Source organism: Hemicordylus capensis, chromosome 4 (assembly GCF_027244095.1).
Source record: "Hemicordylus capensis ecotype Gifberg chromosome 4, rHemCap1.1.pri, whole genome shotgun sequence".
Classification (NCBI taxonomy): domain Eukaryota; kingdom Metazoa; phylum Chordata; class Lepidosauria; order Squamata; family Cordylidae; genus Hemicordylus; species Hemicordylus capensis.
In genome coordinates this window covers 298,843,315-298,861,271 of record NC_069660.1, presented here as the reverse complement: position 1 = coordinate 298,861,271, position 17,957 = coordinate 298,843,315, and the positions used below count along the sequence as shown (strand labels likewise).

At 45.3% G+C, this 17,957-nt stretch overlaps 1 protein-coding gene across 1 annotated transcript in view; it reads left to right on the top strand.

Annotated features, from left to right (window-relative positions):
- The window catches only part of EXT1 (exostosin glycosyltransferase 1), a 319,161-nt gene that overhangs the window by 242,958 nt on the left and 58,246 nt on the right, over window positions 1-17,957 (top strand). Inside the window, exon 2 of the mRNA XM_053247404.1 lies at window positions 16,101-16,194. Within this exon, the coding sequence (XP_053103379.1) occupies window positions 16,101-16,194 (94 nt within the window). The remainder of the gene's footprint in view (window positions 1-16,100; window positions 16,195-17,957) is intronic.

Genomic DNA, 17,957 nt, shown 5'->3' with positions numbered 1-17,957 from the left:
GCATTAGAGCTCACTTCTAGACAACCGTCTCTCTGACACACAGCTGAGCTGTTGGGCTTCCTACAAAAGCTGTTACTCACTTTGTGTTTCGGATGCCAAGTTTTAGTTGACAGCTTATTTAAAAACCACGATACCTTAATGGAAAGCTGCCAGCAAGGCATTCTGGGGAACAGAACCAGGGATTTGCTTTGGGTTCTTTCTCTCCCTCTCTCTCAATATTAAAAATTCATTCATTGCAAATTAGCTGATAGCTGAAACTTAATACACTGGAGCAGGGGGCGGTGGATAAAGAAGAACTCTGCCATATTGTCCTGCGGTATCGTCTCTGTTTAAGAATTCTAGGTTGCGACACTTTAACTGCTCCAGATGCTCTGTTTTGGACGATAGTATGTGTATTTCTGTGGAGCTGCCCATGCTCCTTTCTTGAAGCTGCAAAGACTTGGCAGTTTGCTATCTTGGCTTTGGGCTCCACAGGGAGGACTGGGCGGGGTGGAGGGAAGCACCCCTGTTCTAATCTGGGGTTGATCTCATTAGTATGTCTTCCTGCTGACATGGCAGGCAACTTCCCTGGCATTGTTAACTTGCTCCATCCACCCAACCACTGGTTCAACATGGAACTTCTGCATTCTGTTGGATTGAATCCCTCTGTGCTGACAACAAGTTCTCGTTTTCTGAGATGAATTTAAGAGAAAACATAAAGAATGAGTATTACAGCTTTTGTTCCAAGACATCATATGAAAGGATGATCTAATTCAGTTGCTTTCATTGAAGGCTGTGTTCTGGGCAGCCTTCTTTGCAGCTCTTCAGTGGTGGACCAGTTTCCATCGAAGACTGGAATTTGCCCAGCACTATCTATCTTTCATAGGAAGCTGTTTTATACCAAGTCGGACCATTAGTCCATCTAGCTCAGTATTGCATACGTTGACTGGCAGCAGCTCTCCAAGATTTCAGGTACTCCAGCCTTACCTGGAGATAGGGCATCCCCTCAACTCCTGCCTGTAGGCTTCCAGCAGCATCTGGTGTGTCACTGTGTGAAACAGGATGATGGACTAGATGGGCCTTGAGCCTGATCCAGCAGGGCTGTTCTTATGTTCTTGTGAGATGCTGCAGGGATTGAACCTGGGTCCTTCTGAATGCAAGGCAGATGCTCTTCCACTTAGCTACAGCCCACCCCCTAAAGGGAATAACTTATACTGCTCACATGTAGTCTCCCATCCAAATGAAAACCAAGGCAGACCCTGCTTAGCAAAAGGAACAATTTGTGATTGCTACCAAAAGACTAGAGACTAGCTGTGCTCCCTGAGAGTTTGGGATGTGTTCTAGGTCACATTCTCAGTTCAGAATGATGAGGCTCCCCAATAAATCTTTCCAACAGTCTATTTGGACTTGAATGTTCATTTCGAATACCATCATCAGAATATTTTGCAATGTTTCAGTTGTTTCCTTGCAAGACAGATTGGTGAGGAAAGGATTCATGGAATGTAGAGAATTCGAAAAACATGAATTAGTCTTTACTAGTCAACTTTACTAACAGATTGGTTTACTAGTTGGCAAGTTGTGATATCGAGATCTGGGGTTCACCCTCTAGCCCAAAGCCTTCAACTCACCTGAAATAATGTTGAGCCATCATGGAACTGGCCAGGCTGGTTCTCTGTCTAGACTGAAAGAAAATGGTTTTAGAAAGTGGCACGAAGAGGATCAAAGTTAAAATTAGCAGGGGACTGAGTCACAGTAATTATTAGTAAAAATGGTTCCCAGGGTAGATTATAATCTCTTCAGTGCCATGACAAGAGGAAATCCTTAAACTTTAGAAAGAATGTGTGGTATGGCTCATTAATTGGTGCGGAGCCCTTGCTGTCTGCTTCTGCTGGTTGGGATAATGGAGAACCAGGAATTTAGAGCAGCTGCCTAATCCAAGCTTTGATTGACAGGGCTGGTACAATTTTTCCCCCTCTGTGGGGGAAAAATGCTGTGTGTTAGATCAAGAAGTTGAAATTACAGGAATGTTCTGCATTCTGATAATTGCCGACACAGCACTTCAGTGTTTACACCTGCATGATAGATGAGGTCGTGTATGTTTTCTCAGCTACGGGTGGTAGAAAGGAGGGATATTTCAATTAAAGTGTGAATAAATTAGAATTGATTACAAATAGGGCCATTTGTTTATACTGCCTAAAAAGGTATTAGCTGAAAGCGTGCATCACTTAACCATTGTGGAAAGGAGCCTGTAAGCTAATAAAATGTATGACAGATCTTTGTGGAATGACGTGAGGGAGAGTTTGCTTCCCCCGGACCCAGCAGCAGGAACAAAACTGGTAATAAAATTACTTGAAGCACTTTTTGGCTGGGAAGTCTATTGTTATAGCATAATGGCCTTGAGGACCAGTGTGGCAACTGGAGAAGAGGGAAATGAGGCCTTCTTGCAGGAAAAAAGCTTAAAATCAGAGTTGGCTTACTCTCCAATATTAGAGAGAATCATGTATACTTCATTTACCTGTATAAGGTAATCCTAGATTAGTCCCCCCCCCCAGTTCTTTGATGTTAGAAATCGAGGGGTCAGGTTGAGTAAGGAAGGCCTCACTCTGAATGCACGAGTGCACACACTGCCTTGATCCTGCCACCCAGAACAAAACTCATTCCACACATGGATGAAAAAAATTAGAGAGAACACTGGTTTCATTACTCGTGGTTGTAGGTGAGGTACGCTATATATGTATAACCTGTATTTAACCAGTATTTTAAAAGAGGCTAGTCTTAAATTCAGAGTTGTCTTGTATTCATGTAAATTTGATAGCATGAAATTGTTCACATATGGCCCTAATGCATAGGCAAGAGATTTGGGTTTGTGTCCACCACTTCTACACATAGTACTTTGAATATGAATCAAGTGGGATCTGCTTGCTATGACTTACCTGCTACACAAAAATGTGGTGGGTAGATCTCAAAAGCAAGGCCTACTCACATAGGCCTTGCTCACATTCAAGATTCTACATACAGTGAAGAACGTGTGTGAGCCCCAGTCCCACAGCTTGCTGTGGGTGTATGGCCTAAATTGTGGGGTTGTTTGTTATCCCCACCCCATAGATTTGGAAGGAACAGTCAGGCTATGCAATCAACCTGTTTCAAAGGAGAACTTTGGTCACCCTTTCTCATTGCACACATTGACCCAAACATTCTGATGCAAGCCAAGTGATTTGGTGGGGATGTTTAAAAATCTCTACACCATTTAACTTCAAAACATACATTCCACACAATCCAGAAAACAAAACATTCCACAATGACATGTCTTGAATTCTGTGCATTGTTTTATATCTTTCTTCCATAAACATCATTTTCAGAATTTGAGGATTTACCACGCACTAGATTCCCAAGAAATATTCATAGCAGGGTGATTTGGACAATACCTTACCAACCCACACAATTAGAAAGGGGGGTGCTCCGGGATCACACCTGTCATGACATCTTCTACAGACATCCTGACACCTTCCTGGCACATCCCTTTATCATGTGGTAGGGGGCTGTTCACCCAGATGGCTACTCTACACATTCTTCAAACTCATGACAAAGTGGCTGGAGTCAGCTGTTTTAGCAACCTCAATTTTCCCAGGAAGTGCTCTGTGCCACCCTAATATGTCCTCAAGGGCCACGCAGCCCTCAGGGACATATTTTCAGAGGGCACAGAGGGCTTCTGGGGGAACAGAAGGTCATTGAAATTATCTATCTATCTATCTATCTACCTACTTGCATACAGCATTAGTCTGGAGCTCTTCAGAAGTGCTGCTGCTGCACCGGTTCTTCTCCCATTGCACTGGTGCTTCACCAGGATGTCAGCCACTGATTTGGAGCTGGCAGGAGTGAAATTGTACCACTGCTATTCTAGATTCTTGGAGATCAAAGGAGAATTTGGACTCTTCTAACAATTGTCTTTGCCTCACGATTTGAGAACCGTTGGGCATATACCCCAAAGTATTTTGGTAGAGAGAATGCTAAATAAACTTAATCTATGTTCAGGAGCTAGCTATCAAACTCTCACTGCTGCTCAGGAGTTACTTCTACTGCATCTTCATTTGTTTTGTAACATGTTAATACCCACAGCTGGAATCAATGCCCTGTTCTCAAGATTCCTACAAAGCACTCCTCAGTCCTGACTCACCAGGTACTGCTTTCATTCAAGGGTCATTTCACATGCCATGCAGAGACAAGCCCAGGCTTGCAGTTGTGTATGCACGCAACAAAGAGTGGCAGCTAGTCGTGGCTCCATACAAGTTTGCCAGTTGGATAGACATGTGTTTGCTGCATGCATCCACACTTTTTACATCTCTCAGTGTATATTTAAAGCATTTGAGATCTGCACATAAGCAATGTAATATGTGAAATGGCCCTGAGATTCCCACACAGCACATTTCTGCCTGATGTCAGCTACCACAGAACACAAGCCACTCTTGGCCTCTAACCCACACTAGATTCCAGGTTTCTGAGATTCTCTGACTGTATATTTCTGGAGTGCTCTTCAGCATAAAAATTACAGGTAATGTGGCACATTTCTAAAATTACTCACTAGTGTTTTTAGATTTTCTGCTAGGAGTAATAGAGCTGAGATGGGTGGGAGCATTTTCATCCGACAGACAAAGCATCCCCGTCCAAATGGAAGCTCTTAGATGCTTGTTATCCCACAATCTGTTACATGGCTGGCTTTTGCTGGGTGTTGATGCATTTTACTGTGTTAAGAGGCTATGATTCAGATTTCTACAAAGGGACCCTGGTGAAAGGTTGCCGCTTGCATAAGCACTTCACACATTCAAACAGTTTTCTGCAAATGTATGGGGATGTTTGTCATAGCTCTTCTTTTATATTGGTCACATTCCTAACATGATGTTTCTGAGTCCAGACACTGCTAATTTTCTAATCCTTCAGGTCTCTCAAAGTTCCCGACTTGGTAGTGAGCATACACTGGCCCTAAGTGTAGGAAGATTCTAGATTTGGAAAGAATCCCAGGTCCCCTCATCCCTTAGTTGTGTGAGTAGGTGAGTGGCCAGTATGCAACTATCACAAAGCTGGTTGTACACATAGTGATATAGGAAGCTGCCTTTTCTAGAGTCAAGCCATTGGCCTGTTTTATTGCCTACACCAGTGGTTCCCAAACTCCAGATGGGGAGCCTCCAGATGTTGCTGAACTACAGCTGGGGCTGATGGGAGTCGTAGTTCAGCAACATCTGGTGGTTCCCAGTTTGGGAACCACTGACCTACACTGACTGGCACCAGCTCTCCAAGGTTTCAAGCAGGAGTCTTTCCCCCAGCCTTACCTGGAGATGCCCAAGGTTGAAGCTGGGACCTTCTGCATGCAAAGCAGACGCTCTACCACTGAGCAACAGCCCCATTCCTGAACATCATCTTGGTCTGTTATTTCCTGACCTCTACATACGAATACAATGAATATTTATATACCACTTTTCAGCAAAAATCCCCAAAGAAGCGGTTTACATAGAAATAAATAAATAGGCTCCCGGTCCCCAAAGGGCTCACAGTCTAAAGCAAGAGATTCTTCCCTCTGAGATACTTTGGAATTAAAGGTGACGGAGGCCTTTCCCTTCTGGTTGGCTACCATTCCTCAGAAAAAGTGAGTTAGCAGGATGTCCACTGCACAGCTTGGATGGCTTTAAGCTGGGCTTAGACAAATTTACAAAGTTAGACAAAGTTAGACAAAGTTAGCAGGACAGGTCTATCAATGGCAACTAGTCTGGATGGCTTTGGACTACCTCCAGGTTCAGAGGCAGGATACCTCCCAATATCAGTTGCCGAGGAGTAACAGTGGGAGGTGGAGGTATGTGCCTTCATCTCCTGCTTTTGGGCTCCCCAGAGGCATCTAGTGGACCACTGTGGGAAGCAGGATGCTAGACTTAAATAGGCTTTGGGCCTGATCCAGCAAGGCTCTGCTTATCTTCTTATGAGACATGCAGAGCATGCCTAGCATTTACGAAAGTGACCCCCTGCAATAAGGCTGAGAGTCTTTATTCCTTTTTCTGGGGCACAGCATTGCAACCCACTCAGCGGCGTTCCCAGCAATTATTGCGATCAACAGGTAGACTTAGTGGCAATGAATGAAATACTGTGGCCGTCCTCAGTGTCTCTGGCCAGCATGAGGTCACCTTTACTTGTCTTGTTTCCAGCATTAACAGACTTACAAGCATATGAAGCTGTCTTCTGACTCCAATTACAGGTCCATCTAGGTCAGTACTGCCTGCACTGATAGTAGCTTTTCAGGGTTTCAGCTTGAAGTCTTTCCCAGCCCTACCTAAAGTTACCAGGGATTGAACAAGGGAGCTTGTGCATGCAAAGGTGATGCTTTTTCTCTGAGCTATAACCCGGGTTCCAAAAAGAATTTCTCTTTCTCTGGGGTAAGAACATGCATTTTTTGACATACATAAAAAAAATAATTGCTATCTCATCTGGTCTTGTGCTAGGCCTGTAGTCCCAAACTTAAAAGCTTCTTCATGTCTTTGTTTCTGCTGAAAGATTCAGAAGTGCCTGATTAAAGCAGATCCCAGATTTATTTTATTTTATTTTACTTCATTTGCCATAAGGCCTGCTCAGTTAGTCTCTTAAGTCCATTGATGTATAATTTGATTAAAATATCCCTTAGGTCTTTTATCTTTACCTACAAATCTTGATTGTAGTCTAAAAGTGGTCTCCGTTTTTCCTTGATCTTCTTCCAAGTCTAATATAATGAACTAATCCATTTCTCCAAGAAGGTTACTGGCTGTCTATCTTCTGTTCCTTCAGGGACACCTCTTAAGAAGGATATCATTAAACGTATTTGGTTCTTAATAAGAAGTGAATGCATATATGCTGCCAACTCTTCTCCCCCTCCCCCCCACGCACACACTTAATTCCCAACTTGCACATAGTTCATCATTAACCTATAGAATCCATTGCCAGAATATACTGTGAAGTCTAGAAGTACTCGTGGCTTTAGAAGGGGGTGAAATGAAAAATCCTTGGAGGATCTTACCGGTGGTTCCAAGTTTCTCTTCCCCTTGAAGTGGTCATTGTCTGCTCTCTCTTGATGTGTCCAAACTCCACCTGGACGAGGCCAGGCTTGGTGAAGGAGCAAAGAAGCAAGATGATTGCCTAAACCCCACCTGGACGAGGCCAGGCTCAGCGAGGGAGCAAGGCAATACGGCAGGGCCATTGCAAGGCCAAGCAGGACTCCTGCACCCGGATGGGTTGCCACTGCTAGGCTGAGGCTGAGGTGGCAAAGTAGGAACCAGGAGGTCTCCACCCGTCTCCTGGCTGTCTCCTCCCCCACAGCTGAGCTAGGTCCTGTCTCTTCGTGATGCCTCCACCTGAGGAAACCTTTCCAGGATCTGACTGTGAGCTGCTGGGCACTGCTCCTGGGCTCAGCATCAGCACTCCCGGGGGTCTGGTGGTGATGCTAGTGATCTTGCAGCAGGAACTGGATCTAGGGTTTGTGGAGTACCATCTTCCAAGCCTTGAGGGATAGGAAAAGGCAACAGAGGGATCTCTGGTTCTGCTTCAGGGAACTGATTAGTCACAGGATCTGGATAAAGAAACGGGCTGGCCAAGGGCTGTTCTTCAGGGGACTCTCCCTCAGAGGACTCTCTGGGGTCCGGGCTGTTCTCTGTTCCTGCTGCTGCCTCTTCTGGTGTGGGGCAGAGAGATCCCTCACTTCATGGTGGGGTGCCTGTTTGTTCTCTTCCCAGGAGCCTTTTAAAGGGGAGCAGTTTGGCCTTGCCTCTCTGTCCCCTGCACATCACAGGGGGGTTGTGAGGCATTCTCTTAATTTGCGTAAGATAGCCAGAGAGACAAAAGCACATCTTCCTCTTCTCTCAGGCAGCCTATAACGTGAGAGCAGACTGAGTGCCCCCCACCCTGTCACAGAGGAGGAGGGGACAGCTCCTGGAAGGAGAGGAAATTTCTCTCTCTGCCTCCTTTCTGGGACATTCTGTACAAAATGAGACGGACTACAAGTTGTCTTGTATGGAGTCAAAGTATTGGTCCATCTCACTCAGTATTATCCATTCTGGCTGGCATTGGCTCTCCACGGCCTCTGGCAGATCATTTTCTCCACTCTGCCACCAGAGGCCTCTTTATATCTAATATTACATTTTATATGCCACCTTTCTTCGAGCTTGGATGGAATACGTGGGGTTCAGCGTTCCCTCTAAGGCGTGTGCGCATACTCACACATTTTTTGATGTCCGCTCAGTTTATTTTAGATCCCACTCCGGTTAAATAAGGAAGGTCCCACTCTGTGTGCACACACTGCCTTGATACGGCTACCCAGAACAAAACTCATTCTGCAAACCGATGGAAAAAATTAGGGGACACTGGTGTGGGTTCCCCAGTGGTCTCTCCCTCCCATCCATAGTGACTGTATCTTGTGCCTTCAGGCTGTTTCCTGGGACTTTGAACCAGAGATGTCAAGGAGTCAATCTGTAACATTTGGTATGTAAAGCATCTACCAGTGAGTTATGGGCCCGTCCTCAAATTTCCTGCCCTCTTCAGCTGCAGAGTCTTCCTCTGTACCCATGGCTGGATGTGGCCTCATTGTTACTATTCATAACAGAAGCACACCCTTCATGGTGTGAGACACTATCTTTCCAGAGTACCAAATGCTGAGGATTAACACTGAGATTATCATAAACTCTTTTGGACATTCCTGAGACATATGGCTTTCCAGTGTGAAAGGACAGCAAGAAAGTTAGCTAGATAGATCCTTTGGGGTCACTTAGCATATAAGTTTTCCATTTTGTATATTTTTGGTAAATCTGAGCGAAATGTGCTGTGTTCACTTGTTTTTACCCGTGTTTCCTCTTTTTACACATTCATATTTCCTCCTCTCTTAGTCAGCCTCCAAACCTGATGTTCCTGTCCAGAGCATTAACTGGATTTTACATTTTTAGCACACTAATGATGGGGAATATAGGACCGGCATATATTAGCCCTAAGGGGGATCTATTTTGGGCATGTGTTAAACTTGCCTGTCGTGAGACATATGCTGAAAAGACACAACTTGGTGCATGGGGAAAGGAAATGTTTGAGAGGCAGCAACAGCTTTTTAACTGCCTTTTCTTAATATTTTCCCCCTTCTGTGAATAGACTCATGCAGGCTGTTGAATTCCATTGCCTGTTTTGAGAAAAAGAAATTTCTGTTAGTGGCGGTTAATTATTGAGCTTATAAGCAGGGTAGTATCAGCTCTGTGATTTTATGGGAACACAGAGTAGAACTGAAACTGTATTAGCTTCCCGAAAATCTCCACTTTGTTTGTTTGTTTGTTTGTTTGTTTGTGGCAAGCTGCTAGTCCTTAGGTTTTGGAGATTGTGGCTGAATGTGTGTGAGTAATGCCTGTTGAAACATCAGAAACTAGATGACTGGCTGAAATCTGTTAATGTCTGTGGTGTAGAGCCAGGACCCTGCATAGATTTCTCTGACTAGCAGAGCTATAACACACAGATTAGTAAATTGCTAATTAAACTTAGCACATCTATAGTAAATTAAATGATTAAAGATTAGTACATGTTGCAGGATAAATAATGCAACAAAAGAGAAATTTTGCATTTTGCTCAATTTACATGATCTATTTAGGTTGCAGAATCTATCATTTTCATTGTGCAGAATTATGGATTGTTTAAGCAGATGAATTTATTTACTAATATATTTATTTTAAGCACTTGCAAGCCTATTAAAACAGAATGGAGTTATGCCTACAGTAGAGGAGCACAGACAGCACCCCAGGAAACAGCCCCTATCTGATTGCTTAGTGATAGGTTGCCAGATTTTTCTGTCTGCCCCTGCTCCTGTGCCTTTTAACAGTAACTTGATGTGCTAGTGATAATGCTGGTCTCTCCTGCCATGAAAAGCTGTGCCTGCTGATTTCTTGAAACCATGCTATTAAAGACATAGGAGCATACCCAGATAGTTTACGGTAGTCAGTTGGACAACGGTAGTTATTTGAAGTACAACCTGTATCCCTTTCTCTAGTGTTTCCATACACATTTGTGTGCCATATTGGTTTAGTTGGCTGGGGACCACAACAGAAATTAAGAAACCCAACTGTGCATCATTGCAGCCATGGGTTGTAATGTTTTCTGTAAATGTAATAAAGAAGGTTAGGTGAAAAGTTAATTTTTTTAAAAATGAACAAGCAGGATAATGGATAGGAGTGAGGTCCATTCAACTCAGTACTGACTGACAGTAGCTCATCAGGGTTTCAGACAGGGATCTGAAATTGAATTAATTATTATTAATCAAATCAATCATCAGCATCATCCTTCCCAGCCTTACCTGAAGTTGCCAGGGATTGAAGCTGGGAGAGAGATGAGGTATGGAAGAGGGCAACCAAAATGATCAGAGTCCTGGAGCACCTTCCTTATGAGGCTAGGCTACAGCACCTGGGACTTTTTCGTTTGGAAAAGAGGCGACTGCGGGGAGACATGATCGAGGTGTAGAAAATTATGCATGGAGTAGAGTGGACAGAGAGGAATCTTTCTCCATCTCTCACAACACTAGAACCAGAAGTCACCCCATGAAACTGAAGGTCAGGAAATTTGGGACCAACAAGAGGAAGTACTTTTTCACACAGCACATAATTAATCTATGGAATTCCTTGCCATGGGATGGGGTGAGGGCCACCAGCTTGGATGGCTTTAAAAGGGGCTTAGACACTTTTATGGAGGAAAGATCTATCAATGGCTACTATTCTGGTGGCTGTGGCCTCAGAGGCACGATGCCTCTCAATACCAGTTGCAGGGGAGCAGCAGCAGGAGAGAGGGCATGCACATACCTCTTACCTGTGGGCTCCCCAGAGGCATCTGGTGGGCCACTGTGTGAAACAGGATGGTGGACTAGATGGGCCTTGGGCCTGATCCAGCAGGGCTGTTCTTATGTTCTTAATATATACCATGCATGCAGACCTACACAAATCTCTTTCAAATTGTTAGAACAGTTATTTTATTGATTGATTGATTGTTAAATTTCTACACCGCCTTTCATTCAAATAATCTCAAAGCATTCTTGGATATGAAACTGCTACCTTCAGAGCCCTTTCTGTCATAAATCTGTTAGCTTGCCTAACCCAACAGGATTTACAACCCCTTCAGCTCACCCCCTGTGAGTTAAACAGAAAGTAGCAGTGAAGCTGCATGAAGGAAAATGAAAGACTCACAAAGAAAAATAGTAGTAAATGAATAAAGTCCCCTGAACTTAACTAGGTACCCCCCTCTACGATAACTTGAGTAATAACTGAAAAGAAAACAACAGAGCAAGGAATGAATAGAACAAAGGACACCAGAGCAAGGAATTAACGGAACAAGAAACAACAGAGCAGGAAAGAACAGGACAAGGGCAAACTGGAACTCGAAAGGTTGAGGAATTCTAAATAGGAACACGGTCTGCGGTAAGCAAAAGTTGCTAACAGCAATCTGTGCAACTAACAGACTGCTTAATATAGGGCTCAAGATAACCAGCAACCAATCAGGCTTTCCTGAGTCAGCACTTCCACTTCCTCTCCTGTGATATCCTGTGCCTGCATGTCTTCCATTGAGCCTTCCTCTTGAGACGTCTTCTCAAGACAGGCGAAATCCCCACCTCTTCCTGATTAGCCTCCTCAGCACTCATGTCTGGCAGCTGTCCCAATTCCTCAGCTCCAGAGTCTGTTCGCCAAATCCTGATGCTGTGCCTCTAAGCCTGAACTCCCAACCGAGTCCTCCCATTCCTCCTCTGACTCTTCTGAGTCAGTGGTCTGAGCCATGACACTTTATCGTGACCAGTGAGAAAGGGCAATAGGGTTAGCGGGGAGGAACCCCTGAAGAGCTTGCCTCCCTGCACATGAGCAGTTTGCTTTCCTTGGGCAGGCGGATTGCCCGCCCAGACGAGCACTGGCTGCTGCCAGTAACTTTGAGGGTCAGGGTGCCGGTATGCAATGTCCTGCCCCCTGGAGGTCCAATAATGTACCCCATGAGTGTGTGGTGCATTATAGGGACCCCGCTCCCTGAGTCTACAAGCCCTGGCTACTTGTAGCCACGGCTGACAGACGATCGGAAAAACAAGATTAAGGGAGCGCTTGCTGCCTTAACCTTGTTGTAGAGGGAGGCTCCATAAGCGGGTTTGCCACCGCAGTGGCCTGATCCCGGCCTGATCCCGGCGGTACACATACGCACGTGCAAAACCAGGCTGGGTTTCCTTAGCCCGGTTTTGCACGCTTGTGTGAATAGCCTCACAGAGTCAGACCATTTGTCCATCTTGGTCATTATTGCCTTCTCTGACTGGTAGCAGCGCTCCAAGTTTCAGAAGCGGCTCTATTTCCCGGCCCCACCTGGAGGTGCCAGGGATTGAAGCTGGGACCGCTCTGCCACTGAGCTGTGGCCCCTTCCTTACACACCCTTCACTCATTTAGCAGTTTCTCTGTTACTTTTAAAACTACAAAATGCTAGTTGAGTCTCTGTGGACAGAATCTTAATCCATTCTGAGTGGTCTTTTCTCTTGCAAGTTATGCAAACTAGCTTAAGCAGAAGACTTCCTAAATGCTAGGGTTTGTGGTTGAAAATTGACTTTATGTTGCCTTTGTAAAAATAAATGGAGAGTAGACCTGGACTTATATATTTCTATATATACCTCGCCCCACTTCTGAGAGAGAGAGAGAGAGAGGGAGAGAGAGAGAGAGAGACTAAAAAAATTCAGTGCCTGCAGGCTATGATTAAATGAGATGATTACAGCTGGGAAAATTTCCGTGCACGAATTACTGTCAAAGTAGCACCTATCTGCAGAGCGTAGAAATCCTTGGAGAAATATTGTACATGCATGTATGTGTTTGGGTGGGGGGAGTGGGGGCAGAGCAGCAGTGGCGAAAGATATTTAATCTTGATCCTTTTTGTCTCCGAACCAGCAGGCTGGCAGGTTCAGAGCCAGGCTCAAGTTTGCCAGAAGCACAATTAGCTAATAACTGGCTTGAAACTGTTAGGGGTTTGATGTGTGTTTTTGGTAAATGGTTTTGAAATGATTGATGGAATTGGAAAGGAAACAGTAGGGTCTAGCTGAATACTTTAATTTTGAGGAACGGGGGTCATTGGTCCTTTATGTTTAATTGCCATGTTTTGTTTCTGCGCTTGTGCAAACCAGTCTCACATAACACCTCCCCCCACACACATACACACAGACAGACAGAGCCAGAAAAGCTCTTTCGCTCTCTTTCATTGCTAATGTGTCCTTTACTGACCTGCAGGTATGCAGTGTGACTTGTTCTAACTATTTTTCTTCCTTTCCTGGTTGATTAAGGGAAATTTGTATTGGTGCCTGATTGCTCTTGGTGGGCTTTCCTGACTGTCAGACCTCTTTCTCCAGTGACAATAGATTGATGCATTCTTGTGCAGCTTTTGCATCAATATAACTGGAACTGAAAGCCTGGATCAGCTAATGGGATGCATTACATTAATTCATTAATCATACTTTTAAAATGTGGATTTTAAAAAATCAGATGTTAATTAGAACTATTTTCCTCCATCCAAGATTTTTGTGCAAAAAACATACAAAAAACCCTCTAGGAAATGAGTTTAATATGATTTTCCAAATAAATAAATTGATTTAGCGAGACTGTTTAGTTTTTAGTTTTTGGTTTTTTTAAAGGTGTGTGAGAGAGGGAGGGAGGGAAGGAGAGAATGCCACTCTATTCCAAGGGTAGCTTGCAATTTGTGGGGGGAAATCCCAAGAAAGGGAATATTTATATTCTGCTTTTCAAACAAAAAATAATCTCAAAATGGTATGACAAGACGATTCCCTGTCCCAAGGAGATCCACAGTCTAAAAAGAAACACCAGCAACAGCCATAGGGAGCGACACGATGCTGCATTAAATATGGACAGTTGCTCTTCCCCTGCTAAGAGTCACCAATTTTAAAAGATGCCTCTTTGCCCAGTGAATTTCAATGTTCTCTTCTAGTGCCACACCTTTCCCACATCTCCTTGACTCCCTCCCAGTGAATGCAAACTTAACCTTCATTAAATATCCTCCAAATGTCACCTATATAGAGATTCTGTCATTTCTCATTGAGCCGTCATTTCAAAGCAGGATAATTGACTAACAACCTAGTCCTAAAACTTGCTGTGCCAGAACCTTCTCTTAGAACATACCAACAGCAGTCACCGCGCACCTGCATGCTAAATATGGAGCAAGCATCTTGGCCCCATACTGGTCCCTAATCTCAGGCTTCCTACCTCCTAGGTCTCTAGTCTACACATTGCATATTTAGTGCAGACAAGCAGAGCTCCAGGAGAGCAAGAGTGGAGTTCATCCTAGGCTTTCCATTCCTCGTTCGTGCTCCAAGCTGCAGTCTCTGTGGTGGCGTTGTACACTCCACTATGGGAGTGTGCAGCTTGATCTCCTGGGAGATCAAGGCAGGAGGCAGCAGTGCAGAAACCACGAGGGAGGAGACCTCAAGGTCAAATATTCAGAGGCAGGACCAAGGACTGGTTTGTTTGCCAAGAGCCTGCAGAAGGGCTGCTGACTTAAAATACAGATTTCCAGTGCATTTTTGAGGCCTGCTCATTTGTTGCTGCTGCCAGGGCTGGCATTTGGAAAAATAGTGCCCTGGGCAAGGAGGACCATTGATGCCCCCCTCACACTTTTTTTTAAAAAAAATTATATTTTATATCCCACTCTTCCTCCAAGGAGCCCAGAGTGGTGTACTACATACTGAAGTTTCTCCTCACAACAACCCTGTGAAGTAGGTTAGGCTGAGAGAGAAGTGACTAGCCCAGAGTCACCCAGCAAGTATCATGACTGAATGGGGATTTGAACTCGGGTCCCCCCAGTCCCATTCCAGCACTCTAACCACTACACCATGCCGTTGTTGCCAAGTTGTGTGGCTTGTGCACATTTGCAAAACCTGGTTGAATGACAGGCCTGACTCCTGTTCTCTGGCTTTCCCAGCTTATGCCCACGAAACGGGGCCCAGAGTTTGCCCCTCCACAGTTTGCTGCCACGGCCCTGCTGCTTCAGTTCTGGGATCCCCCTGAAGTCTTACAGGCCTTCCAAAGCTGCTTCTTCATTCTTCTTCCCTCTTTCTCCCACGTTCATGGCAAACAGTCCACTCGGCCCCCAGCCAGCCACAAGCTCAGATCAGTGTCTCCCTTCAAGGAGGCACCCTGGGCAACCCACCCGGCTCACCCACTCCAAAGGCCAGCCCTGGGTGCTGCTGAGGAGCAGCTGGGGTTGATGCAGGGAGCAGGCCAGTTCAGACAAAGCAAGTGCAATGCCAGAGAGGCCCAGAGAGACCTGTACAAGCCAATGGGGTCATCATAGGCACTGCCAGAGCAGGCTACTGTGGACCTCTGCCTAAGCATACTATAGGAGCACCTGTGCCATTCAGTCAGTCCCACCATCTCTATTTCTCTGCCACCCCTCAGACATGGTCATGAGGTATTTCAGGGCATAATCCCCCTGCATGCCTTCACCCACAATCCACAAGCTTGGACTGCTGGCAGGGAGGCCTCCCTTCCTGTTAGGAATATAGGAAGCTGCCATACTGAGTCAGACCATAGGTCCATCTCGCTCAGTATTGTCTACACAGATTGGCAGCAGCTTCTCCAAGGTTGCAGCAGGCAAGAATGTCTCTCAGCCCTATCTTGGAGATGCCAGGGAAGGAACTTGGAACCGAGATGCTCTTCCCAGAATGGCTCCATCTCCTAAGTGCTCCATCTCCTTACAGTGCTTACACATCAGGTCTCCCATTCATATGCAACCAGAGTGGACCCTGCTTAGCTAAGGGGACAAGTCATGCTTGCTACCACAAGACCAGCTCTCTTCCAGGAAGGATCCCTGGCCTGTATTCTAGCTGTGCTGGTCTGACGTGGATATCATCATCCCTGCTTACTCTGGGGTTTTGTTTGTTTTGGGGGTGGGGTGGTTGTTGTTTTTTGGCCATTTCTCTTCTCTAAGTATGATGCCAGCTTTGCAGATGTGAGCTTGTCCAGGGATGATTCTAACCAGATGTGCAGCACCAGATGTTTATAGTTTCATGCACCGTTACACCAGGGCTTGTTGTTAATTTATTATTTCCCTCTTTCTGTCTCTTTCTCTCCTGTTAGGTATGATTATCGTGAAATGCTGCACAATGCCACTTTCTGTCTGGTCCCCCGTGGCCGGAGGCTTGGATCCTTCAGGTTCCTGGAGGCCCTGCAGGTAAGATCAGCATGTGACTAAAGGCTTAGAACCGTTTAGCACTCTTGTCAGCTAGAATTTTGTGCTGTGTGATAGCGAGGCAGGGGAAGGCGGATTGGAGATTTCATTTCCCTAATAGCCCATAATCCAGCATTCGTACTTCAGGAGCAGTTGGCAGCTATTTCACAGGAGGCATTCAGCACTGAGCTTCGTATGCAGATGGGACTGTTGTTTTACCTCTGCGGAGAGCGTCTCCCCCACAAACCATGGAAAGGACCAAAGCTGGGTTGAATTAGCCTCACGGCATCTGTCAAACAGAAAGGGAAAAATCTATATTCCTCAGAGAAATGCTGACTTCATCCAACCAGGAAGTTAAAAGGAAATAAATAATACAGCTTATTGTTTTAATTCAGCCGAGACAAAATTGCCTATAAATTCTGCCTGGGTTTTTGCATTGCATACTAAATAAGTTTTAAGCGATGACTTTGCCGGGTTGGATTTCCAGCAGTGGCAAACTGCAAGAAGGAAGCATGTCCAGAGTTAAAATGACACCAAATACATTGGAAAAACAAAGGAAATGCTGTCAGCAGGGTTGTGTGGGTGGCGGCATTAATTGTGCCATGGCCTCATGGCATCAGTGCTTGACCCCACATTGATCCACTAGGATTTCATGAGGCAGATATTGGAAAATGTAGGATCAGGTATAGATTGCAAACCTACAGGGTGGAGACATCACCATTGTCCATTTCGTATTGTGAATTTGTGAGCAGGACCCAAACTAAGTTAGTCTTGAATAAGTGCCATTGAAATAAAACAACAAATTAGTGAGGACTTAAGTCCAATTAGTTTCAGTGGGGCTTAATCATGACTAACATGGTCTGGATCCTGCCTTGTGTCTTTTCCTTTTCCTGGTATACCTGCCTCCATGTTAAGTGGTTTACTGTGGTGCCAAATCAGGCCTGCTTGTGTGGAAACAAAACTGGACATCTGATACGTCTGACAAGAGTGTGCAAGGTTACTGGAAGGGGTCCCACAAGCCCTTATCGTTCATTTTAAAGTATTGAGCAAGTCACTTCCGCACGGAAGATGAGTATGTGTGTGTAATAGAGATGTGTGAAAGTTTTTAAGCTCGTAACAGGCGGTTTCGAGTGTTTCAAGCCTGGAACAAAACACCCTTCAAATAAAGGGCCTTTTTTGAGCTCGAAACAAAACAACCCCCCTTTGACTCAAAGTGTTTTGTGTGTCATTTGGGAGAGCTGTTTTTCTGGGGAGAGTTGGTCTACCAATTGGGGTCGGCGCGTAGACCAGGCCTCCACACTGGACTTAGCGTGTCAGCCCACCTTGGAGGGCTGGTCCACCCACCGCGTGGGGCAATTAGACCAGGCCTCCACCCTGGACTTAGTGTATCAGCCCACCTCAGAGGATTGGTCTACCCAGTAGACCAGTCCTCCCAAGGCAGGCCGACATGCCAGGTCTGGAGTGGAGGCCTGGTCTACCTGCCTCACATGGTGGGAGGACCAGTCCTATGAGGTGGGCCAGAGCGGAGACCTGGTCTACCCGCCTGACAATGCAAGTAGATTAGTCCTCCAAGGCAGGCCGGTGCACCAGGTTTGGAGTGGAGGCCTGGTCTACTCACTGACCCCAATCAGTAGATCAGCTCTCTCTGGAAAAAAAGTGCTCCAAAATGGCACTCAAACCATTTTGAGCTCATTTTGTTGGAACAACCGGCTCGACTGGTTGTTCCAACAAAACATTTTGGGGACTTGCATTTCGTTTCATGCTCA